Source organism: Phalacrocorax carbo, chromosome 3, assembly GCF_963921805.1.
Source record: "Phalacrocorax carbo chromosome 3, bPhaCar2.1, whole genome shotgun sequence".
NCBI lineage: Eukaryota > Metazoa > Chordata > Aves > Suliformes > Phalacrocoracidae > Phalacrocorax > Phalacrocorax carbo.
In genome coordinates this window covers 37,321,503-37,345,910 of record NC_087515.1, presented here as the reverse complement: position 1 = coordinate 37,345,910, position 24,408 = coordinate 37,321,503, and the positions used below count along the sequence as shown (strand labels likewise).

General features: G+C 61.8%; 3 protein-coding genes across 8 annotated transcripts in view; 2 read left to right on the top strand and 1 right to left on the bottom strand.

Annotated features, from left to right (window-relative positions):
• Window positions 1-24: 24 nt before the first annotated feature.
• On the top strand, window positions 25-1,678 carry MRPL2 (mitochondrial ribosomal protein L2). Its single transcript, XM_064446562.1, has 6 exons — window positions 25-307; window positions 411-552; window positions 635-750; window positions 840-950; window positions 1,271-1,344; window positions 1,434-1,678. Exons 1-6 carry the CDS (start codon window positions 49-51, stop codon window positions 1,644-1,646), a joined length of 915 nt encoding a protein of 304 aa, XP_064302632.1. The 5' UTR covers window positions 25-48; the 3' UTR covers window positions 1,647-1,678.
• A 1,144-nt stretch (window positions 1,679-2,822) lies between these two features.
• On the top strand, window positions 2,823-19,136 carry LOC135312517 (cullin-9-like). 6 transcript variants are annotated; one of them, XM_064446554.1, is made up of 30 exons: window positions 2,823-2,862; window positions 3,687-4,295; window positions 6,845-6,999; window positions 7,366-7,884; window positions 8,026-8,161; window positions 8,602-8,792; window positions 9,299-9,683; window positions 9,906-10,107; window positions 10,414-10,621; window positions 10,726-10,919; window positions 11,063-11,280; window positions 11,424-11,655; window positions 11,999-12,104; window positions 12,424-12,654; window positions 12,811-12,901; window positions 12,986-13,157; window positions 13,361-13,466; window positions 13,865-13,960; window positions 14,049-14,224; window positions 14,719-14,852; window positions 14,932-15,108; window positions 15,365-15,477; window positions 15,927-16,109; window positions 16,467-16,624; window positions 16,965-17,175; window positions 17,273-17,438; window positions 17,591-17,736; window positions 17,913-18,030; window positions 18,462-18,664; window positions 18,752-19,136. In XM_064446554.1, the coding sequence occupies exons 2-30, from the start codon at window positions 3,701-3,703 to the stop codon at window positions 19,034-19,036; spliced, it is 5,907 nt and encodes a 1,968-aa protein (XP_064302624.1). In that variant the 5' UTR covers window positions 2,823-2,862; window positions 3,687-3,700; the 3' UTR covers window positions 19,037-19,136. The 6 variants fall into 6 exon arrangements, 4 of the variants coding, with proteins under 4 accessions (XP_064302624.1, XP_064302622.1, XP_064302621.1 ...); XR_010372085.1 differs by lacking the exon at window positions 2,823-2,862 and adding an exon at window positions 2,869-3,032 and having other exon boundaries at window positions 18,539-18,664; window positions 18,752-18,889; XR_010372084.1 differs by lacking the exon at window positions 2,823-2,862 and adding an exon at window positions 2,869-3,032 and having other exon boundaries at window positions 18,422-18,664; window positions 18,752-18,889.
• Window positions 19,137-19,333: 197 nt separating this feature from the next.
• Window positions 19,334-24,408, bottom strand: part of LOC104045558 (phosphofurin acidic cluster sorting protein 1-like) — a 69,796-nt gene continuing 64,721 nt past the window's right edge. Inside the window, exons 15-24 of the mRNA XM_064446555.1 lie at window positions 23,078-23,184; window positions 22,606-22,760; window positions 22,403-22,513; window positions 22,217-22,319; window positions 21,418-21,460; window positions 21,273-21,315; window positions 21,029-21,170; window positions 20,613-20,836; window positions 20,294-20,407; window positions 19,334-20,194 (exon numbers count right to left, since the gene is read on the bottom strand). Of these exons, the coding sequence (XP_064302625.1) occupies window positions 20,079-20,194; window positions 20,294-20,407; window positions 20,613-20,836; window positions 21,029-21,170; window positions 21,273-21,315; window positions 21,418-21,460; window positions 22,217-22,319; window positions 22,403-22,513; window positions 22,606-22,760; window positions 23,078-23,184 (1,158 nt within the window). The 3' untranslated portion in view covers window positions 19,334-20,078. The remainder of the gene's footprint in view (window positions 20,195-20,293; window positions 20,408-20,612; window positions 20,837-21,028; window positions 21,171-21,272; window positions 21,316-21,417; window positions 21,461-22,216; window positions 22,320-22,402; window positions 22,514-22,605; window positions 22,761-23,077; window positions 23,185-24,408) is intronic.

Sequence of the window (24,408 nt, the reverse complement as noted above, 5' to 3'; positions counted from 1 at the left end):
CCGTCCGCTTCGCCCCGCCCCTCCCGCCCCGGCGCAGGCGCAGCAGCGATGGCGGCGGCGGGAATGGCGATGGCGGCGGCGGGGCTGTGCCGCGCCTTTGGGGCTCTCCTGCTGTCGGCCGCGCCGCGCCGCGCCCGGCTCCCTGCCGCCCCGCCGCCCTGCCTGCCCGGGGCGGCGCTGGCAGCTGCACGCCGCGGGCTGAGCGGCTCCGAGCCGCGCTGCACCACCGACCCCCTCTGGAAGTGCCGGGTCAAGTACACGGTACGGCCCATCGGCATGAAGAAAACGGGCGGCCGCGACCACACAGGTGCGTGGGCGGAGCGGGGGACCCCGCGGCAGGCGCCCGGTACCGGCGGGGCGGTCCCGGTGCCGTTGTCGGTCCCGGCTGCAGCCGCCCCCCTGTCCCGCAGGCCGCATCCGCGTGCGGGGGATCGGAGGGGGACACAAGCGACGGTATCGCATGATCGACTTCCAGCGGCTGCGCTACGAGGAGGGGGCCCCGCCGCAGCCCTTCACCGAGAAGGTCATCAACGTCCGATACGACCCTTGCAGGCGAGTGTGGGGTGCGGGCTCGGGCCACCCATGCACCTACCCACCCACCAACCCACCCACCCACCGTGGGTTCCCTGTGCAGGTCGGCTGACATTGCCCTTGTGGCCGGCGGCAGTCGGAAGCGCTGGATCATTGCCACGGAGAACATGCAGCCAGGGGACATCATCAAGAACTCCTCGCACATTGGCAGGATGGCAGGTGTGTGCCAGGGACGGGGGGTGGGTGTGTCGGCGCTGCTGGGGGCTCCTTGGCTGCTACTTGCCCAACTCATCGCTCCTCTCTTCTAGTGTCGGCCAACGAAGGTGACGCCTACCCGTTGGGGGCTCTGCCCATTGGCACGTTGATCTGCAACCTGGAGAGCCACCCTGGGAAGGGGGCACAGTACATCCGGGCAGCTGGTGCGTCTCCAAGCAGAGGACCCACTGATAGTAGCTGGGTTTGGCTTAGTGCAGAGGGAGAGGAGGACTGGGGGGCACTGCAGCCGGCGACAGGGGGTCACTGTCCTCCCTTCTCCCTGCGTTAGGGGGCAAAGCAGCCCTCCAGGCAGGGGCAGCTCTGCCCCATTGCTGTCTGGTGATGTCGTCAGGAAGAAATGCTGCGTGAAGGACAATGGCAGGGCCTTTGAGGAGTTCCCAGCATGGGAATATCCTCGCCACAGACCAGGATGCTTTGTCCTGCTGCTCAGGGCAGCTGCCTCCTCTCCTCTTGCCTGTTGCAGGGACTTGTGGGGTGCTGCTGAGGAAAGTGAATGGGACGGCCATTGTGCAGCTGCCCTCCAAGAGGCATATGCAGGTAGAGGAGCCATGCTGTCCTTGACCTGACCACCTGGGCATGCAGCCGTGCATCCCCAGGGAGGCCTGCAGCTCTTCTCTGTCCCCTAGGTGCTGGAGACCTGCGTGGCCACAGTGGGCCGTGTCTCTAACGTCGACCACAACAAGCGGGTAATTGGGAAGGCAGGCCGGAACCGCTGGCTGGGCAAGCGCCCACATACAGGCTTGTGGCATCGCAAGGGCGGCTGGGCTGGGCGCAAGATCAAGCCTCTTCCACCCATGAAGAGCTATGTCAACCTGCCAAGGATCACAGCACAGGAGTGATGCTGGGGACCAATAAAGCATTCTCTGTGCCACGGTTGCTGTATTACTGCTGCCTTTTCTGCGCAAGGCCTCCGGGGGTGCTTTCCCCGTTGGACACATTCAGCTGCTTTCTGCCCCTGGCGAGAGTTGAACTGCAGGAGAGATGGGGGTGGGGTTGTGGGCAGCTTTGGCTTGAGCTTGGGGTGGGTGTGGGTCTCGGTGGGGTCAAACAGAGCTCTGCACGATTGTGCTAAGCCTGAAGGCCAAATGTATCCTGGGCTGCATCAAAAGAAGCACGGCCAGCAGGTCAAGGGAGGTGATTCTGCTGCTCTGCTCTGGTGAGACCCCACCTGGAGTGCTGCATCCAGGTCTGGGCCCCTCCACACAGGAAGGACATGGAACTGTTGGAGAGGGTCCAGAGGGGGGCGACAGAAATGGCCAGAGGGCTGGAGCACCTCTCCTGTGAAGAAAGGCTGAGAGAGTTGGGGTTGTTCAGCCTGGAGAAGAGAAGGCTGCGGGGAGACCTTATTGCAGCTTTTCAGTACTTGAAGGGGGATTCTAGGAAGGAAGGGGACAATCTCTTTAGCAAGGGCTGTTGTGACAGGACAAGGGGTAATAGTTTTAACCTAAAGGAGGGTAGATATAAACTGGGTATAAGGAAGAAATTCTTTACAACGAGGGTGGTGAAGCACTGTACAGGTTGCCCAGAGAGGTGGTAGATACCCCATTCCTGGAAGCATTCAAGGTCAGGTTGGATGGGGCTCTGAGTGACCTGCTATAGTTGAAGATGTCCCTGCTCCCTGCATGGGGTTTGGACTAGATGACCTCTAACGGTTCCTTTCAACCCAAACCGTTTAGGAGTCTATGGGTGCGGGAGGGCTGGGCTTTTCCCGCACCCTCAGTCCACCTAGCAGCGGAGGTGGGCAGGCACCCGGGCGAGAGGGCAGGAAGGTACCTGTCAGCCAGGGCAACCTGCTGTGCAACTGGGGGGCACAGGCCTCGGCATCTCCCGGTCCCGGTAAAGTCCTCGCCGCTCCCCAGTCCCCACCGCTCCTCCCGGACCCGAGCTGCCCCAGCCCTCCCGGGCACGCCCGGTGCCGCCCGCCCAGCCTCGCCGCAACCAGCTGTGGCCGGGCTGCTGGCGGAAGAAGCTTGGCCTCGCGCAGCTCCCGTCGGGGGCGGGCCTCCGCGCATGCGTATCTGCCGACCCGGAAGCGGCGTGGGAGCGGTGTCGGAGGTAACGCGGCGCGGCCTCAGGGCGGCGGGATGGGATGGGATGGGATTCGGCTGGACGGGACCGGTCCAGCCCGGCCTGGCCGCGCTCCTCGAGCGTAGCCGTCCTGGCGCGGTCCTGGGCCTTTCCTGTTGGGGGAACCCTAGTGGAGGCCCCGGTACAGGTACCCCGAGGTGCGGCAGCCCTGCCCGGCCGGGTCGGGTCGGGTTGGGTTAGACTGGGCAGGGCCGGGCGCCTCTCGGTGCCCCGGGAGTTCTCGCTTGGCCCACCCTTAGACGGAGCTTGATTCCTGCTGCCGGCGGGTCCCGCCCGCGCAAGCCCGCTCGCCGGTAGCGGCGGTGCCGCGCCGCCCGCCTTTGGCGTGAGTATCCCGGGAACCGGGGCTCCCAGCCCCGGCTGGGCGATGTGCAGCAGACCCCTGCGTGCACGCTCCACCTGGCTTGTGGGGCTCGCTCAGCGCGCAGCCGGGTTCTACAGCTGAGTTTCCTGGGGAAAGCTGCCCTCCCTGGGCACTGCTGTCCGTTTCCTGCCGTGCCTGCAACCTGCTTAATAGTCCAAAGATCGTTATTGTTCTGATCTGTTATCTTGTTGCTGTGCGTGTGCTGTTTTCCAAGGAGAAAGTGTGCTGTATCTCATACTTTGGTAGTTTTGTTGTGTTGGGAGCTTACAGCACTGACCTTGAGCAGATCCAGTACAATAACACATTTTATTTGTTACACTGCCATGCTGCAAGCACTGCAACCCACAGGATTATATATTTCCAGCCATGCAAAGCCCCTGCCTCATCCACCTCTTCCCAGCTCCTTCTTCACCCTCCATCTCTGCAGGCACACTTCCTGTCATGGTGAACGAGAGGCATAATGGCAACCTGCTTGTGCACCTGGGACCCAAACTGCAGGCCTACCCAGCGGAGCTGCTCCGGCAGCGGCGAGGTCACGATGGCCAGCCTGAGTACCTGGTCCAGTGGAGCATTGTCAGCTGGGAAGAGAGAGCAGCAGGGGGTAGCAGTGCTTCCTCTGCAGAGACCAAGCCAGAGAACATCTTGATGTGGATGTCTGCAGAAGAGGTCTGTGCCAGCTGCCCGGCACTGCTGGGTAAGAGGAAGCTGGAAGGGCAGTGTGTGAAAGAGGAGAAGGCAGCCATCCCGTTTGCTGCAGAAGTCCCGCTGGATGATGCCTCGCTGCTGGAGATGAAGGCTGATGTCAGGAGCCTGGTGCAGCGAGCTGGTCGGCAGATGGCCGAGGCTGGGACCCCCGAGTCCTCCATCCTCAACACCATCCATGTGCTGAGTGCGTACGCCAGCATTGGCTCGCTGGCGGGTGCCTTCAAGGAGACAGGAGCCCTCGACTTGCTGCTGAAGATGCTGTGCCACAAGGAGAAGCAAATTCGTCGCAGTGCTGGCAAGATGCTGAGGGCTCTGGCTTCGCATGATGCAGGTGGGGGCTGCTACTGCTCAGAGCCACTGAGGAGGTGCTGCTGGGCAGCTGAGGGGTGCCAGTCTTTTTGTAGGTGTGGGGTGCCTGGGAAGCAGTGTGTCTTGGGGCTTGTTGGCAAAAGGGGGAGAATCAGACTGGAGCTTCCAAGCAGCTCCTTGGTCTTAGTTGTCCGGGGTGCTCTAAGACTTGGGAGCTCTTTCCCCTGGCAGGTTCCTGAGCTGGGATGCTGATCAACTGTTAGGAGTGTTAAGGAATGTTAGGGGTGGCTGTCTGCTCCAGCAGGCCTAGCACCCCTCCTGACCTGCCACTGGAGCCTAGCCCGGGGATCCAGGGTCTCTCAGACTGGGGTATAGCTGCCACTTTCCCATTTGCAGGTTCAACCAGTAGTAAGGCTGAGCATTCATGCCAGAGACACATGGACACGCACAGGACACTGACACAGCTGGCCACACACAAGGCACTGCCTTCAACACCACCTACATATGGGACTCATAAATGCAAGCGCAGCCAGCCAAGTCCCCTCCTCCTCTTCGGCTGGCGGAGACAGGAGGTCACTTGTGCCAGCACGCACAGCACTCTTCAGGTTCACAAGCACACACATATTCATGGATTCTTTGAGTATCAGCATGGCCTCTCTGCCTGCCCAGCACCCTGCCTGGATCCAGCCCCGCTACCCGTCTCGGGGGTCCCCCTGCTCACCAGCTGGTCAAGCCCAACACTTGCTAGCAAACACGTAGCGCTCAGATACTTGTCCCTTATGCAGTCCATATTCACAAGTACCTTGGACTTCCAGTACAGACTGCCACCCACCTCATACCCTGGCCTGCTCCCAGGGCCTCATACTTGGCAGCTGGTCCAGTGTGAAGTTTTGCTAATGAATTACACGCCATCCCATGCACAGCAGGACTGGGGAAGGTACAGATGCTCGCCCTTGAACCCCCAGCACCATGCACTGCAGTCCTGCTTCAGCTGCTGGTGCTGAGCTCCTCACTTGTCTCCCTCCCAGTAGCTGTTTTTTGGGACACATGCCATTCTCCCCCCAGTGGCTGATGGCTGAGGACCCCACCTGCTCCAGTCGCTAGCACTGAGACACTTGCACTTGCTGTGGTGGTTGGCACTGCAGGCCAGGGGTGCCTACTGCCCTGGTCTGACTGCGATAGCTGCCACACAGTCCACTCTATGCCAGTCTGCCCAGTAGCTGGCACTTTGGGCTCAAAGTCTGTGGGATCCTCCCCAGATCCAGAGAGCGATGGCCTTTCCAGCCGCTTACACCAGAATCCTTGCTTGCTCCAGTTGCTGATACCACAGGGCTCCCATACCCCCAGTCAGGCTCCAGTTGCTGGTACCAAATTCCACTTACATGCAGGTCTCATCAGTAACTGTTGCTCAGTCCTGGCAGCACACGAACACATGGGATAGAGAGAGAATTAGAAAGATTTAATAAGGTGTAAGAAAGTAGGACAAACCATGGTGATTGGGTGCAGGGCTCAGTCAGGCAAGTGGACTGACCAGCCACAGTTTCCACTTGACTGGCTGCTTTTATACCCCTTTCTGTGCACCCCCGTCTCTGTTCCTTGCCAATTCCTGTCCCATGCATATCGCCCTGTCTGTTCGCATTGTTCCCCCAAGCCCACTCCAACATCCCAGACCCTCAGGGTTACATCCTTATCAGTTGCAAAGTCCCAGTTTGCCTGTGGTTTTTTTCATAGAGTCAATTAGTGCAGCTGAGAGGGTTTGCTTCTGGCTGTGTCTTTGTTAATGGTGATTGGTCAGGTCTCTGTGTGTTTGTCTCCCTTCCTTTCCTTGTCACCCCAGTTTGACAAGGTCCTTAGATAATCTTACTGAAAAATAATCATTTTCACACTCCAGATATCCTTACTAATTAGTGTGACTGACCAGATTTGTTTGTCCTCACTGCTGCCATTAGCATTTGTCAGTCAGGTTTGTAACTCTTTATGTTCTTGTTTATGGCTCCCTTCTTATTATCATTTTTGCAGTGAAAAGGTCCTTGACCGAATGCACTTAAAGGAGCAGACAGTTTCCTTCCACATACCCTTACAATGAAGACCTGTGCTGAGGGGCTTGGTAGAGGCTTGTCCTCACCCAGTCCTCTCGTCTGAGAGGACCTGCCATGGCTCAGCAGTGCCTGCGGAGGCTTGGGTGCACCTGGAGGGTTGCTGCTGGTGGTGTGTCCTACAAGAGATCTGTCTTTCCCTATCCTGGTGCCTAAATTCATGCAGCTCTCCAGCGGGGCAGATGGGGGGCTGATTCAGATTGGAACTTAATTTTTGTCTTCCCTGGAGCCCTGTTCTGGAGTCAGTTATTTGGGGTTGCTGCTCTGTGGGAATCCTGCAGCTTTAGGGGTGGAAAAAATACGCAGTGTTGTTTGGAGGAGCAAAATGTTGCCAATCCAGATTAAAGGACGGAATACAGTTCTAGGTTACACTAAGCAGCAAAGCTGTTCCTTGCCTGCAAGTCTGTCTCGTGCAGGGAGGGTGGGGTGAGGATTATCTTTAAGGGGCCTGAAGGGTTTCTGTTGTTGTTGGCAGGGAGCTGGGCCTATGTCCTGCTGTCCCTGAGCCAGCAGGATGGCATTGAGCAGCACATGGACTTCGACAGTCGCTACACCTTGCTGGAGCTGTTTGCTGAGACAACGTCCTCTGAAGAGCACTGCATGTCCTTTGAGGGGATTCACCTTCCCCAGGTAGTGTGAGGTCCTGCCAGCTCTGGGCCTATGGCTTAGGGGTCAAGAGGGGTGGGAGTGGTGGGCCAGAGCTGGTGTCCTTGTTTGGTATGGGAGGGTAGTCGGCAGTGGGTGGCTGATCAGGGCTGGGTATTGGGAGAGCTGGCATAGGATCTGGGTGCAGCTCGAGGCTGGGGGATGGTGGAACGGCTCATGGAGAGCCTTGTCCCTGAGCATGGAGATGAGGGTGGGCTGAGAGGTCTCTGCTGCTGCCTGCTGGTCCAGAGCTGTCACGGGAGCCTGACTGTGGATGCGCTGGTGGCTCGGAGGGAGCTGGGGGCTGGAGGTGTCCTGCAGGCTAGAGTCTGACAGCTGTGCTTGTTGCAGATCCCTGGGAAGCTGCTGTTCGTCCTGGTGAAGCGCTACCTGTGCGTCACTTCTGTCATGGACAAGCTTAGCAGTGGCGTGGAGCAGGGAGGGGAGCAGCAGGACTGTGCTGTGCCCAGCCTGCTCACTGAGGAGAGGAGCCGCGTGAAGCAGGAGTTTGAGTTCAGCATGGCTATGGCAAACCTCATCTTGGAGCTGGTGCACGTGATGGGCTGGGACCACAGCCACAAGTCAGAGCTGCTGGCCCAACAGGAGCTGCGACCCCGCACCGCCCACTCCATCTTCCAGCACAGGGCCACATCCTGCACCACTGCTCAAACAGCCCCCACTCCCCCACCAAAAGAGCCCAGCATCTTCAAGACGCGATCAGCCTTCCCAAGCCGCAGCAGCTACGTGGAGTATGTGCAGGCAAACCTGACATGCGGCATGAGGGTGCGCATGCTGGAAGACTATGAGCAGGTCAGCGCGGGTGACGAGGGTGAATTCCGCCAGAGCAACGATGGCACGCCGCCTGTGCAGGTATCCACTGCTGGGAGGGCAGGGGCTGTCACAGGACCTGTCTGCTCTGTTGTGCTGTAGGAAGCACACGGCCTTGCGTGGGAGCAGTGGGGTTGGGCTTGCCTTCCCTCAGCTGAGTGTGTGTCGGGCTCTTCTCCTCAGGTGCACTGGCAAGCCCTGGGTTCTACGTACTGGGTTCACTGGCATATGGTGGAGATCATTGGCCCTGCAGGGCAAGAGGATAATGAGGGCCAGAACAAGTTGTCTACTCTGACACACAACCACAAACTGGCAGCAGGTGAGCATCCTGTCAGCTGGGCCTGATGTTTTTCTCCCCAGCCCTTCTACAGCTGCATGCTGGCACTGCAGATTCTGCTGGTGCTGGTGTCCCAGCGCGTTGCCCTGGCTGGTCCAGGCACGGTGGGAACAGGTTGGAGAGCAGTGAGCTAGAGGTGCCCATTTTGAGCGTGTGATTTTTCTGTTCTATGGCCCAAAGAGGTTCAAGTGAAGGTGGTAATCCCCATCTCTACAGCTTCTGGGGTCTCCTCCCAGCATGTTCCCCTTCTCTTGCTGCCCTCCTGTCACCTCCCTTTCCCACAGCAGGCTGTGGGACAGTGGGGATCTCTCCTGCCCAGATGGTCCGCAGGAGCTGTTTCTCTGGAGAACGTGGGGTGTGCAGCAGAGGATGGGGGAATTGTCAGAGCTGACAGTGCCCTTCCTTGCTCTGCTCTCCTGCAGTTGCGCAGCCGTTTTTGTGCAAGCCTTTTGGGGGCCTGTACTCCCTGCCTTACCTGGGGAAGCAGCCGACTAAGGCTGCAGAGACCCTGAGCCGTGCCGAGTGGTGGGAGCTGCTCTTCTTTGTGAAGAAGCTGGAAGCACAGGAGCAGAAAGAGATCACCTGTCTCATCCAGCAGGAGCAGGGAGAGCAGGTATGGGCCAGAGCCCGCAGTGGGGAAATGGGAGGGAGGGAGCAAGGGAGAAATTTTAGGGAAAGGGCCAGGCCCAGAGGAGGAGACGGCAAGCTTGAGCTGTGCAAGGACAGCCTGAATGGGGCAGAAATAGGACTGAAATGGGAGGGTGAGCGGGGATGGCAAAAGCGTGGGGAGCTGGGCACAGCAAAGGGGTGAGGGGAGGTGAGAGGAAATGCAGTCTCCTGTGACCCTGGAAGAGTGACTGTGTCCAGCGAGGTTTGGGTAGGCAAGGCAAGGCAAGGCCACGGGGTGATTGTGCCGGTTGTGGCTGGGTGGTGAGTGCAGGTGGTAGGGCTGGGCTGGTGGTAGCTGGGCTGGGGGACAGCCAGGGGAGGGTGGCACTGGGGAATGGCCCTGGGGACCTCCAGCGGTGCAGCTTTTCTGTCCATTCTGGCACTGGCTGTCACAAGGGGCATGGGGTCTGTGGCGAGTCTGTGAGGGTTAATATGACTTTGTCTGGGCAGCTGTCGGAGGTGGGTGAAGAAGCCCTGATCCAGCTGTCGGTACCTTTGGAGGTGGCCCAGAAGGTGCTGCAGGTCCTGGAGAAGCGGTGCCAGGGCAGTGCTCAGCGTGACCTGCGCAGCTCCCACGTCTACACTAAATACTTCCTCAGTAGGGGGGCTGAGCAGGATGGCGGGGGGAGCACGACAGTGTCCTCGGAGGGTGCTGGCTGCAGGAGCACTGGCCCTGAAGCCATGACAGCCAAGGCAGCAAAGGAAGACCTTTCCACAGCCAGAGTGCTGCCCCAAGCCCCCGCTGTGGCAGCCAAGTCAGATTCCCAGCTGTTCAGCGAGCTCTTTGAGAGGGAAGGGCTGTTCTTCCCAGAGGTGGCAGAGGAGCAGATCAAAGGTAATTGCCCGCTATGCGCTGGGGCACACAGAGGGTGCTGGAGGTGGCTCCGTTGCCTCAGTGGAGAAAGGCTCTAGGCAGGGTACAAGAAGCGGGGCACCTGGCGTTTGCTTGGGGAGGGGGGTGCTGTGGGTGCTGGGTGTGTGGGCGCCTGGCACTGTGGGAGTTGCTGTGGTTGTTCCTGCTGCCCTGACAGCTGTGTCCCTGCCTTCCTGCCACCAGTGCTGGGCAGCTCCGAGGGGCTGAGTGAGAGGGACTCCCTGGCCAAGATTGCAGCCGTGGTGGACGTGATCCAGAGCAGCAGCTCAGAGGTGGGGCTGCGCTTAGCTGGGCTCAAGCACATCATGAAGATCCTGGAGGAGGAGCCTGAGCCTGAGCAGCAAGTCAGCAGAGCCCTGGGCAGGCTGGGGACCAGGAGTGTTGGGTGAGCTATGGGGTGCCGTGTAATCCTCCTGCTGGCTGGGGAGGGCCGATTGACAGGGTGGGGATGGTGCTGGAGGTGGGAGTGCAGGAGGTGGCAGTGGAAGTGTGAAGGCTGTTATGTTCCCGTGTGCTTGGCAAGAAGAGAGGTGGATCTTGTGTCCCTTTGTGCCAGGCAGTGTCGTTCCTGGGGCTGACCCAGCTGTAGTGGAGCCATGTGGGCAGGGAGAAGGTGGCTGGCAGGGTCCGGGGTGCCAGTGTGCAGTGGCTGTGCCAGGAGGCTCCTCCTGAGGAGTCCTTTCCCGTGCAGGGAGAAGCTGGTGAAGGTGGCAGTGGAGCTGCTGAGCACGGAGGTGGCAGAGAAGGCCCTGGTGGTGGTGACGCTGCGGCTGCTGGCCATGCTCATGGCGAAGTACGACTGGCGCATGCTGTTTGCCACGGAGGGGGGTGTGCGGGCTGTGCTGGCCTGCATGCAGCAGCACGCTGCCTCCGCCCTGGTGCAGCAGGCTGGCCTGGCGGTGAGTGTGTCAGAGGGGATGCTGTAGGTGGGTGGGCAGGGTGCAGGCTTGCCCAGGTGTGGCAGAGATGGGAGCTGCCCTTGTGACTGCTGTTGATCTTGCAGGCCCTGAAGGTGCTGGTGGGAGCTGTGGCTGATGAGCCAGGAGATGGCAGTGGGAAGCCCTTGCCCCTGAACCACGCTGACGCGCAGATGATGCGGGAGATCTTTGCCAGCATTGGCTCTGCCTCCAGCGAGGGCTTGGCCAGCCTGCTGAGCGCCATCCCTGCTGCCATGAGCACTCTGCAGAGGGTCCCAGGGTAGGGGCAGAGTGAGGACAGTGGCAGGGGGTGGGGGGACCCTCTGTATGATGGGGCTGGGCAAGGCAGGCAGGTGGCTTGTGGGCGCAGGGGAGGCTCTGTGCTTGGGGGGGGAAGGTGCCCGCATTGCTCTGTCCCTGCAGGGGTTCCTCAGGCGTGCAGAACGGCTTGCTGGTGGTGAACATGCTGATCGACAGCCACCGGGGTCTGGCAGAGCAGCTGGCAAGCTGTGATCTCCCCACGGTACTGCAGAGCTGCTGGTCGGATGGGCAGAGCACCGGCTGCCCTTATGCGACGCTGGCGCTCAGTGTGATCAACCGCATGGCAGAGCACCAGCTACCTCCAGGCCCGGAGACAGCAGGTAGTGTGCTGCCTGCACCCACCGCCATGCCATGGCCCCACGGCTGCAGTGGTCAGGGCTGCCTTGCCTGCCAGGGCAGAGCACCCCGCCGGTGCCTCCCAAGCGAGTGCTTGGGCTGGGCCCATGTGTCCTTGTCATGGCAGGCAGAGAGTCCCCGCTGGACCTGAGGGACGTGCGGATGCTTCTGGGCAGCGTAGGGGACGGCATCTTGTCCAAGGAAGTGGTGGTGGCCCTGGAGCGGCAGCTCTGTGGTGAGGGCCCTGTCCCCTCTGGAGAGGTGGCCCAGCTGCTGCAGGACCACAGGTGCTTCAGGCTGCTGCTGCGCAGCTTCCAGCTGCTGGGGGCAGAGAAGGCCATGAGCCTGAGCTTCCTCAGGTAGGTCTAGGGGGATTTGGTGGGGGCCTGGGGCCTCCGCAGCAGGTGTGCGAGTGCTGGTATGGCGCCTGTTTGTGGGTCCTGGTGGGGCTGTTGCTCTTTGGCAGGGGCAGGTGCACCCCAGGGCATATGTGGGTGCTGATTGGGGTGTCCTGGGGTGCAGGGCCATGTGGGGGCAGAGCAGCACGTGCCTGGGTGCTGGTGGGGTGCCCAAGGTGCCTGGGGAGCCTTGGTTTCCAGTCCCTGTGGGGTGCGAGCCCACCTGGTGGGGCAGGGCAGCAGGGCTGCCTCTGGCACTGCTGTCTGTGTGCCCTGGCCTGAGTGGGCTCCCTCCATTGCTCAGGATCCTGAACAAGTTCTTGGACAGTTACCAGGAGGATGTGCTGCCCTGGCACGAATGTGTGGAGCCCTGTTTGTCCTCCCTGAACACCCACAGCAGCGACCAGGAGGTGAGGTGGCCCCGGGACTCCGAGCAGGCAGGGGCAGCTTTGCTGGCTGTGCCATGCATTGGCAGGGCTTGGTGTTGGTGAAGTGGGGTCCCCTCCTGCAGCGGCCCAGCTTTGTGCCCATCATGCTGGGAGAGGAGGGGAGTGGCTGTCCCAGCTGTGGCCACATCCCAGTGGCTGGTGTGCCCAGCGAGTGCCCAGGCAGGCTCTCATGGGCACTGCTGTGGTGTCAGGGTGGAGGGGATGGAGCGCTGCAGCACCCTGCTGCTGGGGCCTGGCGGGTTCCCAGCACCGGCCCCGCTGCTCATGGGTGCCTGCTCAGCAGGTGGTGCGGGAGATTGTTGGCTTTCTGCACCGCCTGGCCACCACCAGCAAGGACTGTGCGGTGGTGATGTGCCGTGTGGGCACCCACGAGGCTCTGTCCAAAGCCCTGGAGAAGCGCAGCACGGCTCCGTCGCTGGCGTCAGCCCTGCTCGACCTGGTGATTGACTGTGAGAAGTATGCCAGCCTCTACAAGAAGCTGACAACGAGCATCTTGGCTGGCTGTATCCAGGTGGGCCTGGGGAGGCCTGGGGCTCTGGGTCTTGGGGTCCTCTGGCTGTGCCCAGCACCGAGGGGCAGCCTTCTGTTCTCTGCCTGCCGCAGCCCTGCGGGAGGTGAGGGGAGGAGGACGCGGGGCCGCTGGTAAGAGCCTCGCCCCATCCCGTAGCTGGTCCTGGGTCTGATTGAGGAGCACCGCCGGAGCCACCAGCCCATCAGCATCCCCTTCTTTGACGTCTTTCTGCACAACCTGTGCCGAGGTGAGCGCGGGGAGCGGGAACTGGAGCCCTGTGCCTGGAATGTGCTGGCCTGGTGGCTGGAGGCTCCGTGTGCTCTGCCCGCAGGCTCCAGCGTGGAGGTGAAGGAGGACAAGTGTTGGGAGAAGGTACAGGTCTCCTCCAACCCCCACCGAGCCAGCAAGCTCACAGATGGGAACCCCAAGACCTACTGGGAGTCGAATGGCAGCACCGGCTCCCACTTCATCACTGTCCACATGCAGTGTGGTGTAGTGATCAGGTGGGGCTGGGCCGGGGTGCTTTGGGGCCAGGAGGGCCAGCGGTTGTGTGGGGAGGAGAGGGCTTTGGGGGATCCGTGTGAGCCCTGCCCAAGTGGTTCCTGTCCTGGGGGTTGCTGGATGTGGCCAGCAGTGCATGGGGCTGGCAGGGGCCAGGGCAGGGAGATGGGGACTGCTGGGCAGCACCATGTCTGCTGCGCTGCAGGGAGATGAGCATGCTGGTGGCCAGCGAGGACTCCAGCTACATGCCGGCCCGTGTCGTGGTGCTGGGGGGAGACAGCCCTGCCACCATCAGAACGGAGCTCAATGCGGTGAGTCTGTCATGGGCTGCTCAGGCCATGGGGCCCCATGGGAGTGGTGGGCTGGTCCTTGGTGTGCCCTGTGAAGGTCTCACGCTGGTGCTGGGGCCGTGGGAGGTGCCCTGCAGGGAGGTGAGGATGGCAGGAGCTGTGCTGCAGGAGCCTCCTCCTGGCCGTAGGCAGCGGGTGCTGGAGACTTGGGCACGGGCAGCCCTGCGGCCCAGTCTGCATCAGGCTGTTGTGCTGGGGCTGTGAGCCAGAAGTGGGGCCCTGGTGAGGGTGCCCCGGGGCTGCCTAGGGGCTGCTGGGGGTGACAGAGGCTGTGGCTTTAATGGGGGGTGGCCAGGGGAGCATGCAGGGTGGCTGGTGCTCGCTGCCTGGCATGCTGAGGGCTCGCTGTCTGCCTGCAGGTGACCGTCCTGCCCTCAGACAGCAGGGTGATCTTGCTGGAGAACATGACCCGCTTCTGGCCCGTCATCCAGATCCGTGTGAAGCGGTGCCAGCAGGTAAGGGAGGAGGGGGCCGGGCCAGGGAGCTGTCGGTGTGGGGCATCAGGGCTGTGCCTGAGGAGCAGAGGGTCATGCTCTCCCGTAGGGCGGCATTGACACACGTGTGCGTGGCATTGAGGTGCTGGGTCCCAAGCCCACTTTCTGGCCCGTCTTCAAGGAGCAGCTGTGCCGGCGGACGTTCCTCTCCTGCACTGCTCGGGCTCATGCCTGGTGCCAGGAGATCTGCCGGGACCGGGGGCGACTACTGGATCTCTTTGGCAGGTGAATTGTCTCCTGGCTGTCTCCCACTGTCCCAGGGCCTGGGGGAGGGTGCTGGCAGCCCGTGTGGGGATTGCAGGGTCAGGAGCAGAGCGTCTGGGTGTCCCACCTGGACAGGGAGGGGCCCTCATTCCCCCCTGGCCACCAGAGGCCAGGGCCACCTTGGGGTCCCCCGGATTTAAGCTGGGCATGTGGGCATGGCTAAGCCACCAGAGAGGTGCCCCGCAAGGGCCGGCATGTCCTGACCTGGCAAGGGTTGGACAGGTGCAGGCAGAACCTCAGTTTGGCAGGGGCCACGAGGGCCCCAAGGCCCAGTGCAGGCAGGGCCTGCGTGCAGCGAGGAGCCATGGCTGCTGGGGGTGAGTGGGGCTGCTGAGCTGTCATGCCTGGCAAGGGGCAAGGCAGGGAGCGACTGCGCATTCTGCTGTCCTGGGGGAGTCCCCCCAGGTGCCGGCAGACGCCCGGCACCACTGTGTGCTGCCCAGTCGCTGTTGCAGGCTGAACCAGGCGCTGCGGCATGAGCAGGACTTCGCCGACCACTTCCTTCCTGACGATGAGGCGGCGCGGGCCTTGGGCAGGACGTGCTGGGAGGCCCTGGTGAACCCGTTGGTGCAGAGCATCACCAGCCCAGGTACCATATGCTCTCCGAGCCCTGTCTGCGCCATGCCCCAGGCTAAGGTGCCCTGCTCTAAGTCTGGCTGGCCTTGCAGACCCCCACGGCGTCAGCCCTCTGGCTTGGCTGCTGGGCGAGTACCTGGAGAGTGTGGAGCCGCTGCAGCGCACCATAAGCCACCGTGCTATCTTTGGTTCCCGTGTGCGGCGCCTGACCCAGCTCCTAGTGCACGTGGATCCCAATGGCCCAGAGCCAGAGGAGGCAAGAGCAGCTGGTGAGCGAGGGGCTGCCGTCCCGTGGGGCTGGGAGGTCGGTGGTCCAGAGAGCCAGGCTGTGGCTGTGGGGATCTGCTGGGGAGCTCTGGGAGGGTCCTGTGGCACAGAGGGCTCCTGTGGTGGGGAAGGCTCGTGGCTGTGCCTCCCCAGCATCTCGTTTGCCCTGCACCCCCAGGGAGAGGGGAAGGCTGCTGGTGGTCAGTGTGCGGAGCCTGCCCACGGAGTCACACTGAGCCTGGGGTTGTCCCTTGGCAGGTGGGAAGGAGGGGAAGAACAAGGAGGTGCCGGCCAGGGCTGCGAAGGAGGTGGTGAAGTCGAGTGGCCTGTGGGGCATCTCACAGTGCTGGCGTGGCGTGGTGCAGCAGCAGGTAGGGCTTGGAGGGCCGACCATGGGGGCTGGAGAGGATGCATGGGACCCCACCACCGGGTGGGTGTAGGGGGGAGGCCTGGGAGCGTGGAGAGGGGGTGGAGCTGTACCTGGCCTTTGCAGGGCTTGGAGGGGCGTGGGGACAGCCCTGCCAAGCTTGCCACCCTGGCAGGGCTCAGGTGTCAGCTCAGGCTGGGAGACAGGTATGGTGTTGGGCTACTTACCTCCCACTGGGCTGCTGCTGTACTTCTGTCCTGCCCCCGCAGCCCCTGCCCAGCCCACCTTGCTGCAAGCTCTCGATAGCCCATGGCAGCACTGGGGTCTGCAGTCAGCCCCTGGCTAGGCCCTGGGCAGTCGGTGTTGGCAGAGTGAGGCTGGGGCTGTGGAGCTTCCACACGCCACGGGCGCGTCCCACTGCAGGGCTCACCCCTCTCATGGCGCGCCCTGCAGGTGCAGCGGTTCCTGGAGGCAGCAGGGCAGGCGCCGGACCTTGTGGAGCGATACTGCGGGCTGTACCAGCGCCTGCGTGGTGCCACGGAGGAGCTCTTTGGGCAGCAGGCTGCCTTTGTGCTGGCCCTGGGCCAGGGCTTCGCAGGTGCTTTGCTGCAGCTCTCCTTCCTCACCGCCCTGCACGTGAGTAGAGGGAACGTGGCACTAGCACTGGGGCCTTACCGTCCCCAGGTGCAGACTGGGGAGGCTGCCCTGACCCATGACCTTGGGGCGAGCTCCGGGTGGGTGGTGTCCTGGCCCCTCAATGGAGCCCTGCCCTGCGGTGGCGCTGGACAGTGCCCAACTGCGGGTGTGTGGCGCTTGTCACAGTGCGGCCCCTGCCCTGGCGTGCTCCTGTCTCAGGCTGGTGCCTGGGCACCCTTGGTCCCTGCCTGCGAGCCGCAGGGTTTCTCAGCTGCTTCCCCCAGGGCCATTCCCCCAGCCCAGCCCTGTGGCCACGCGGTGATTCCCCCGTCCGCAGCCAGCCCTGTCCCTCTGCAGGTGAGCGAGCAGTTTGCCCGCTACCTTGATGGGCAGATCCAGGAGCTCCACGGGGCTGTGGGCGGCGCAGGGCCGCTGCAGCGGCTGCAGCAGATCCTGGAGCCCTTCATCGTCTTCAGTGGCCTGGAGCTCGCCCACACCTTTGAGCACTTCTACCGGTGAGGGGTGCCACGTCTCCACGGGACCAGAGGGCCTGGTGTGGCAGGGGAGGCACAGGTGGCGCTGAGGCTGCGGCTGAGCCTGGCGTGGTGTGGCAGTGGTGCTTCTGCTTTGCTTTTCCCGGCTCTGGCGTGTGGAGGGAAAGGCTGTGAGGGCCCCTGGCTGCTCCCCGTCTGCTGAGGCATGTTTTCGGCTGGCGACAGGGAGGGGAGGCGGGTGCTGCTGGGCTCGTGCGCCTTGGGGTGAGGCCAGGGCTGGGGCTGTCTCTGTCTCCTGGTGGGTGGCTGGAGGCCACGGGGCTCAGTCTGGCCCCTGACGTGATGCTGTCGGCTGTTGTAGGCACTACCTGGGGGACCGTCTCCTGGCACAAGGGCCGTCTTGGCTGGAAGGAGCCATTGTGGAGCAGATTGGGCTGTGCTTCCCCAGCCGCTTCCCCCAAGAGATGCTGAGCAACTTGGCTGAGTCAGAGGAGCTCCAGCAGCAGTTTTACCTCTTCCAGCTGCAGGAGCAGGACAAGCGGCTACTGGAGCTGGACACAGGCCTGGATGAGGTGGGCGCGCTGGTGGGGGGGGAGGCTGGGGGCTGCCCGTATGCCTCGCGGGAATGCTGGGGCCTGTCCTGAGCTGCCCTCGTGTCCCCACGCCCAGGCACTGGGGACAACCTCGGTGGTGGATATGCCAGAGGTAAAGGTGCTGGCCCTGTCCCCACGCTGCTGGCCTGTTTCCCCATCCTGCTACATGGATGAACCTGGGAGATTTTTCTCGGCGGCCCTGAGCTCCCCCCTGGCTGCATTTGCCGACTTCTGCAGGCGGAGTGAGTGTCACAGCAGTGGGTGTGCGTGGGGGTCTTGCCGGGGCCCAGGCCCTCCACAGCAGCTCGGCCAGAAGTGGCTGGAGTGCTGGGGTGTGCTGGGAGCACCTGGCAGGGCTGGCTTCCAGCCCTTGCGCTGACACTGCCCGTGACAGGCCAGAGCCAGCTGGGCTGGGAGTGCACGAAGCCCCGGCGGTTGCAGTGGACATGGCTGGGCCACGCCGAAGTGCAGTTTGGCGACTGCGTCCTCCACGTGTCCACGCTGCAGATGTATATCCTGCTGTGTTTCAACAATGCCGAGGTAGGAGCTGGGGCTGTGGTGGGGTGTGGGAGGCAGCAGGTGCTGGAGTGTAGCAGGGCTGTGCCCTCCCTAAGTGGGGTCACCATTGGTGTTTGGGGCAGAGGCGCCCCCTCATTTGGCTGGGCCTGTGGCTGGTGGGTCTTGGCTGGCCATTCCCCTCCCATGCCCTCCTGCAGGAGGTGGCTGTGGAGGCCCTGCTGCAGGCTACGGGGCTCCCTGCTGAGCTGGTGCACCACGCACTGACACCGCTGACCCATGGCGAGGGTGCCCTGCTGCAGAGCTGCACGCTGGGAGGTAAGTGCAGGGCTGGGGCAGCCCTGGGGAGGTGCTGGGCTGAGCTCCAAGTGGGTGCTGGGGTAGGGGCACTTGTAGGGGAAGTAAGTCGGGTGGGGTGAGTCTGTTGGTGCTCGGGCCATGGGTCAGTTGTGTGGGGCTGTGCGCGGGGCCATGGGTCTGTGTGTGGGGCTGGGTGTGGGGCTGGGTGCGGGGCCATGGGTCAGTGTGGGTGGTTGGGTCTCAGGCCTGTGCGTAGGGCTGGGGTCTGGGGCCAGGGGTTGTGTGTGTGGCTGTTGCCTGGGGCCATGTGTGGGGGACAGGGATGGGGCTGACACCTGCAAAAGCAGTCATCAGTGGGAGGCCCAGGGTTGGGTCCAACAGCCACAAGCGTGTCCTGGGGCTCCTTCAGGCCCAGCTTGGGGTTTGGCTGACCCTGGGCCGGGTGCTAGCTCCAGGTGTGCTGCGGCTCAACCAGGCAGCCCTGGCCCATGCCTCTGGCCGCCACCTGAGGCTGCTGCCCCAGCAGAGGTACCTGTGGGCAGAGAGGGCTGAAGTCAGTGCCTTGGAAAGGAAGAGGAATGTCCTCTGCTGCCTCATCACCCGCATCCTTAAGGTGGAGAAGCAGCTGCACATTGACAACCTGGTGTTCAGGGTATGGAGGGCTCAAGGGGCAGAGGAGGGGGCTGCCTGGGTGCTGCACCGCACTGCAATGGAATGTGGGGCTTCCTTGCTGTTGTAGGTGATTGATGCCTGCCAGAAGGGTGAATTGGGTCCAGGGCCGCAATTCCTGAGCTTCTGCTGCCACAGTGTGGATGTCCTGTCCTGTGTCCTGCACCTGCTGAACCAGGGCTATGTCCGGCGCCAGGATGAGAGGCCTCATGTCTTGGAATACATCTCTGCTGAGCCCACAACACCCCCTTCCTCCCAGGTCCAGTCTCAGGTTGCCTTCCAGACTGTAGAGATCAAGACAGCAGCAAACCCAGCCTCTGGCGAAAGGAAACAGACTTTTTCTACCTTTAGGTAGACAAGGACATGGCTGGGCTGGGAGAACACAGGCTGGGTCCAGTCTGTCTCTTCCTGAGTATTTGTGGGCTTTATTTTGAATAAAAATGAGCCAGGCTCCATCCAGTCTATAGTCTGTGAGAGCACTCAGCTGGCCCATAGCTGGAAGTGGGGCCAGGTCCCAGCACTGCTTGTTGTGCCCAAGCAGCCCTGACAGCTGTGCTTGCTTGAGCCAGGGTAGTAGCCACCCCCTGTCCCCATTTGTTCTCACCCAGTTGTGCTGGGCTATGCCCTCAGGCACAGGACACACGCCCCTGCCTTAATAGTACCAGCATTAATTTATTAAAATTAATCCCGAAAAGTAACCGTACAATAAATTTAAAAAAAATAGAATCTTGTAAAAAAAAAAAACCAGGTGCCCCCATGCCACACCTCCAGCTGGCAGCACCATGGGGCAGGGCTGGCTGGGAAGGGATGGGGAGAAGAGGGTGACCCCCAGCAGGCTGGGGCCAGCCTCAGCAGCGCCATGCCAGCCTCAGCAGCAGGGCTGCAGCAGGATGAGAAAAGCTGCTGTGGCTCAGCCCTGCAGGGCAGGGCCAGGCACAGCAGCGTGGGGCTGGCAAGGGGCGGTATGGGGTTGGTGGCCCTGCTCAGCACCTGCCCCCAACCCCAGCAATCCCGCTGGCTCCAGCGCTGGGGAACCTGCCTGGGCCCAGCCCAGCTGGGGCCCCAGAGGGCTGGGGAGCTGTCCAGGCAGGTGCACTGGGGGAAAGCAGGGCCCAGAGCCCTTTGTGGGTCTCTGCTGGCTGGTGCCGTCCCTTGTCCCAGGCTGCTGTTGGGGGTCAGGGGAGGCAGATGGCATGGTGCCCTGGCTGGTGTTGGAGGGTGCACAGACCCGGTCTCACTGGCCTCACCTTCACGGGTCTCGGCCCACAGGGAGCGGTATCTCCCTCTGCAGAGCAGGCAGGGGCTGGGCCGCAGAAGAGAGGGGGACAAGAGCATGTTCGTCTCTCTGTCTCCTCTTGTGACCCTCTGCAGCGCCATCCCAGGGCTGCCCCCGCATCTCACACACTCTTCGAGTAGCCAAAGATGCCCACAGGGAGGTACTTGACGTGTGTTGGCCACTGTGCTGCCAGCTGGAAAAACTTCACATCGTTCCACTCCACCCCATCTATGGAGACTGAGAGGAGAGGGTACAGTGAGGTGCAGCCCTACCACAGGCAGCCTCCACTGCTTGGTCTCACACCTACAGCCCCATGGGGCTTGCGTCTCCCCTCACCTCGCAACATGGTGTTCTGGTGCTTGGCAGTACAGATGAGGCGTGTGATCCCTTCGATGACTTGGCTTTTGGGCTCCAGGTCCTTCTCTTTTGGTTTCTTGCTCAGGAACATCACTGGGGGTTGAGGACAGACAGGACCAGTGTTAGGATGTCCCCAGCTGGCCCTGGGTGGGAGCCCTCACCCCAGCGCTGGCTGCACTGACTGGCCCCTGCTGGCATGGGACTCAGCCCTGCCCCCTTGTGGGCTCCCCCCCACTGCCCCTTTTGCAATGGGCCACATCCCCACAGCCGGAGAGCACCCCAGGGTGGGCTTGGTTACCTTTCTTGTTTTTCTCCTTGGTGACCACAGTCATGGCCATGGTGCTAGGGGGCACCAGCTCCCCTGTGCCAGGGATGCGGCTGACCTGGAGTGAGCGGAAGTTGCTCTTGAGTGTGTTCTTGATACCCGTCTCCCGCTTCTCACCCTCCTTCTTCCTGTCCAGCCCTTGTGTTGTCCAGTAGTCCACTTGCAGGCCCATCACCTCTACACCGGGGCTCAGAGACCTGGGCAAGACAGGCAGCACCATGCAGCGCACAGGTGCTGGCCTTGCCCTTCTCCCTCCCCCTAGCGCTGCTGCACCCTGCCCTGGGAGCACACTGGCCCAGTAACCCCAGGATGTGGCAGCCTGGCCAGTGAACACCTCAAACCCTCCCAGCCCAGCACCCACTGCCTCAGCCTGAGTGGGGCTTCCTTACCCAGCACCTGAGAGGCCACTGCTGACAGACGGGGAGGGTGGTGGGGTGCTCACAGTCTCCTTGCCATAGGGGGCCGCTCCACCAGCAGCTGGCACTGAGCTCAGCAGGGATGGGGTACAGACTGTGGCATCATCCGAGTCCACTGGGGAGGAAGAGTGTGGGTCAGGGGAAGCTGGGGGACACAAACAAGGGCCTCCCCTCAGTGGAGAAGGGAGCTAGGGACCGTGGGCTCCCAGGGACTCACCGGAGGCGCTGAAGGACTGTTCCACTAGGCCCACCTTCACCACCTGCAAGGACAGACAAGTCAGATGATCCCCAGCACCAGCAGGGCAGTACACCGTCCCTCTCCCCCCAGCCCCCGTTGCCCACTGGTCCCTCAACACACTCACCCCCACAAAGGGTACAAACTTCTGGCAGGAGTCCTCGTCGGGGCTGCGCAAGGAAGAGAGGCTGGTTGGTGTCTGGGTGCGCTGAGCACCGAGTACCATGTGGCACTCATGGCCCAGGGAAGCCCTCGCTGGCAGGGGCCAATGCTGGCGCACGGCCACTGGGACCATCTCTTCTGCCCTCCCTCCCATGGGACCCCCTGTCCCCGACATGGCAGCACAGGGTACACTACACAAGGAGGCAAGGAGTTGGCCCCTCCGGTGCTGGGAGAGGGCTCGCATGCGGGAGGGTAGCCTTGCCCCACTTTGGGGTTATGGCTCCTCTGCACGGCAAGAGGGATGGACGCACATGGGGAGAAGGGGGAGGCCAGGCAGCGGCACAGCAAGCACAAGCCAATACCTGATATAAAAATCAAAATAGAGACTTCTCTTCCTTGGGTGCCAGAAACCAAGAGAAGGGAGAGGTGAGAGTGCAGCTGGAACATGAGCGTCAACCCCCGGGCACAGTGCTGGCTCGCAGCCCCCCGCCTAGCCCAGCCCAGCCCTGGCAGCCCAGCCCCACTGTTGGGGCTGTCACAGTCCACAACTGCTGGAGGGGCTGAACACACCACAGGGGTGGCAGGGGATGGCGCTGCAGGCCTCTCACTGTGGAACCCCAACTCCCCTCAGCACCATGCTGCTTGCCAGTGGAGTAGAGCATGGGGCCTCGCTCACTTTGTCCCGTCTCCCACAGCCCTGCCCCGGTCACAGCCCAGACTGGGGGCCGCATCAGGCAGGACAGATGCCCCGGGGCCATGCTCACCTCTTCTGCTTGTACGTCAGCATGGCCTCAGAGATGGGGAGCTGGTGAGAGAGGCTGGCTCCAGCGATGAACTGGGCAACACGGCCCGCAATGTCCACAGTGTCTGCAGGCGCAAAGAGCTGTGAGGTGGTGGCAGCTGGGGTCCCCTTCAGGGCACAGCTGGCCCCTGCCTGTCCCGCTCCTCACCTGCGATGGGTGGCTCAGCCCTGCTGAACAGCTCCCGCCACGCTGTGTCCAGGAAGAGAGTGCTGTATTTGTTATCCACCGATGCCAGGTACTTGGCCAGAGGGTGAGAGCCTGCAGGTAAGAAGGGTGACATTGGCTCCAGGCGGGGGAGCCTGGGTTGGTGGGAGAGGACAGTCCTGGGCTGGTTTTCTAGTGGCTCTCACCCAGTGGCACAAGCAGGAAGCGAAGGTAGTTGAGCCAGTCAGGTGTCTTGCTGGCCAGCTGCTCCACGAAGAAACGGAGGACAACACTCAGGTAACTCTGGTCTCCTGCCACCACCACCTTCACTGGGGGAGGCATGTGGGAGTTACAATTACAGCTGCCAAAGGGAGAGAAAAGGAGACCGTGAAGGATGTGCAGTCGCTAAGCAGGTGGCTCTGGGGGGCAGGGGACGTGACCTGCCAGGCCAGCTGACCCAGCATCAGAAACCCATTGCTGACAATCTCCAGCTTGCTGAGTGCTGCCATGGGCACAACCAGCACTGGGATCCCCTGCTTTCCCCAGGGCCTATATCTGCTCCTATAGTTATGCTCACAATCCCAAAGGGTCCTGAAGAGTCCTGGAGGAGCCAGAGCCCTTCCCAGACCTTCTCTGTAGTCACAGGGAGCCGCCAGGCTGAGCCCAAGCTGAACTTACTATCGCTGGATGCGGGAGACCGTGGTGTTGAAGGCTGCCTGGATGTCCGCCACGGAGCAGGTGGATACAACCAACTGCTTGTGCGCCTGGAGCTGCTCACTCACATACTGCCAATGCAGAGAGTTCAAGTTAAGGCACTGTGGGGGGCCATGGCCATGCTGGCCAGCATCAGTTCATGCCTGCCCTGGCCCCTGTGCCTCCTGGGAAAGGAGCTATGGCCCCTGTCCCTACCCATGCCATGCAGGGAGGCTGAAACCATCAGGTCACCCGTGGCTGCATGCCCAGACATCCCCACTCCTCCCAGCTCTGCCCCAGCCCTCTGCTCTCACCTTTGAACACAGCAGTTACCACTCTGCAATGGCAAGGGCAAAACTGTCCCAAGAACCAGTCTGTGATCCTTGACCTAAAGGGCTTGATCCAGGGACCCTCTGATTTAAATGCTACCATCTCACACCAGGGCCCCACTCTAGGCTCAGTCACCCTCTGCTCATTCCCTTCTCTTGCTCTCTTCCACTGTGGCACTCCAAAATACTTCTGTGCCCCTTCAGGTGTCTACATGCAGCCGAACAGTAGTAAAACAGGCAGTCATGCTAGACTAGGGGCCTTAGAGGACGCCGTGACAGGGTCTGGGAATGGACATTGCTCCTTTTCCCCCATCAGGACAAGAGCTAGAGCAGGAACACACCAAGGATTTGCAGGCTTAGGTCAAGGCTCCACAGCCTCTCACTGAGAAGCCATTTCTTCTGCCTCAAACCCTGCCTTGATTTTCCAGCACTGTTTCTGGATGTCAGATGTAGCTGCAGGATCCCAAAGGGGTCTCACCAGTGCTTTATATAACTGCTGTTTGTATATTTGCACACACGTACATGTCCTGCTCACCTTCAGCAGTCAACTCCTCCATGCATGGGGGAGGCAGGTGCTCATCAGGAGCTGGGCTTGTCCTCACATGGACACAATGGTGATCAGCATGAGGGAGGAAGGCCTCCCATGCTTCCCTGCCCAGAGGCCCAGCTCTGACAATGCAGTTAATGCTCCCTGGGAGCAGCAGGCCATACTCTCCCATCTCTGAGTGGTAAATGGCACCTCTGCTGCTTTCCAGGGCCTGGTGTCAGCAGCAGGAGTCTGGCACCTCTGCCACGGCATACAGCAAAGCTCTGACCAGTGTGGCCACTGGGAGCCAGGACCAAGCAGCGAGGACACAAGGCACAGTCCATTAACCAGCCTTTCTGGGACTGCTCAGTGGCATCATGCTTTGAGGACCCAGCAATGCTGGTGTGTGGCAGATGCGGATTAGACACATCAGACTCTTGTGTACATAGCTCAGCACTGTG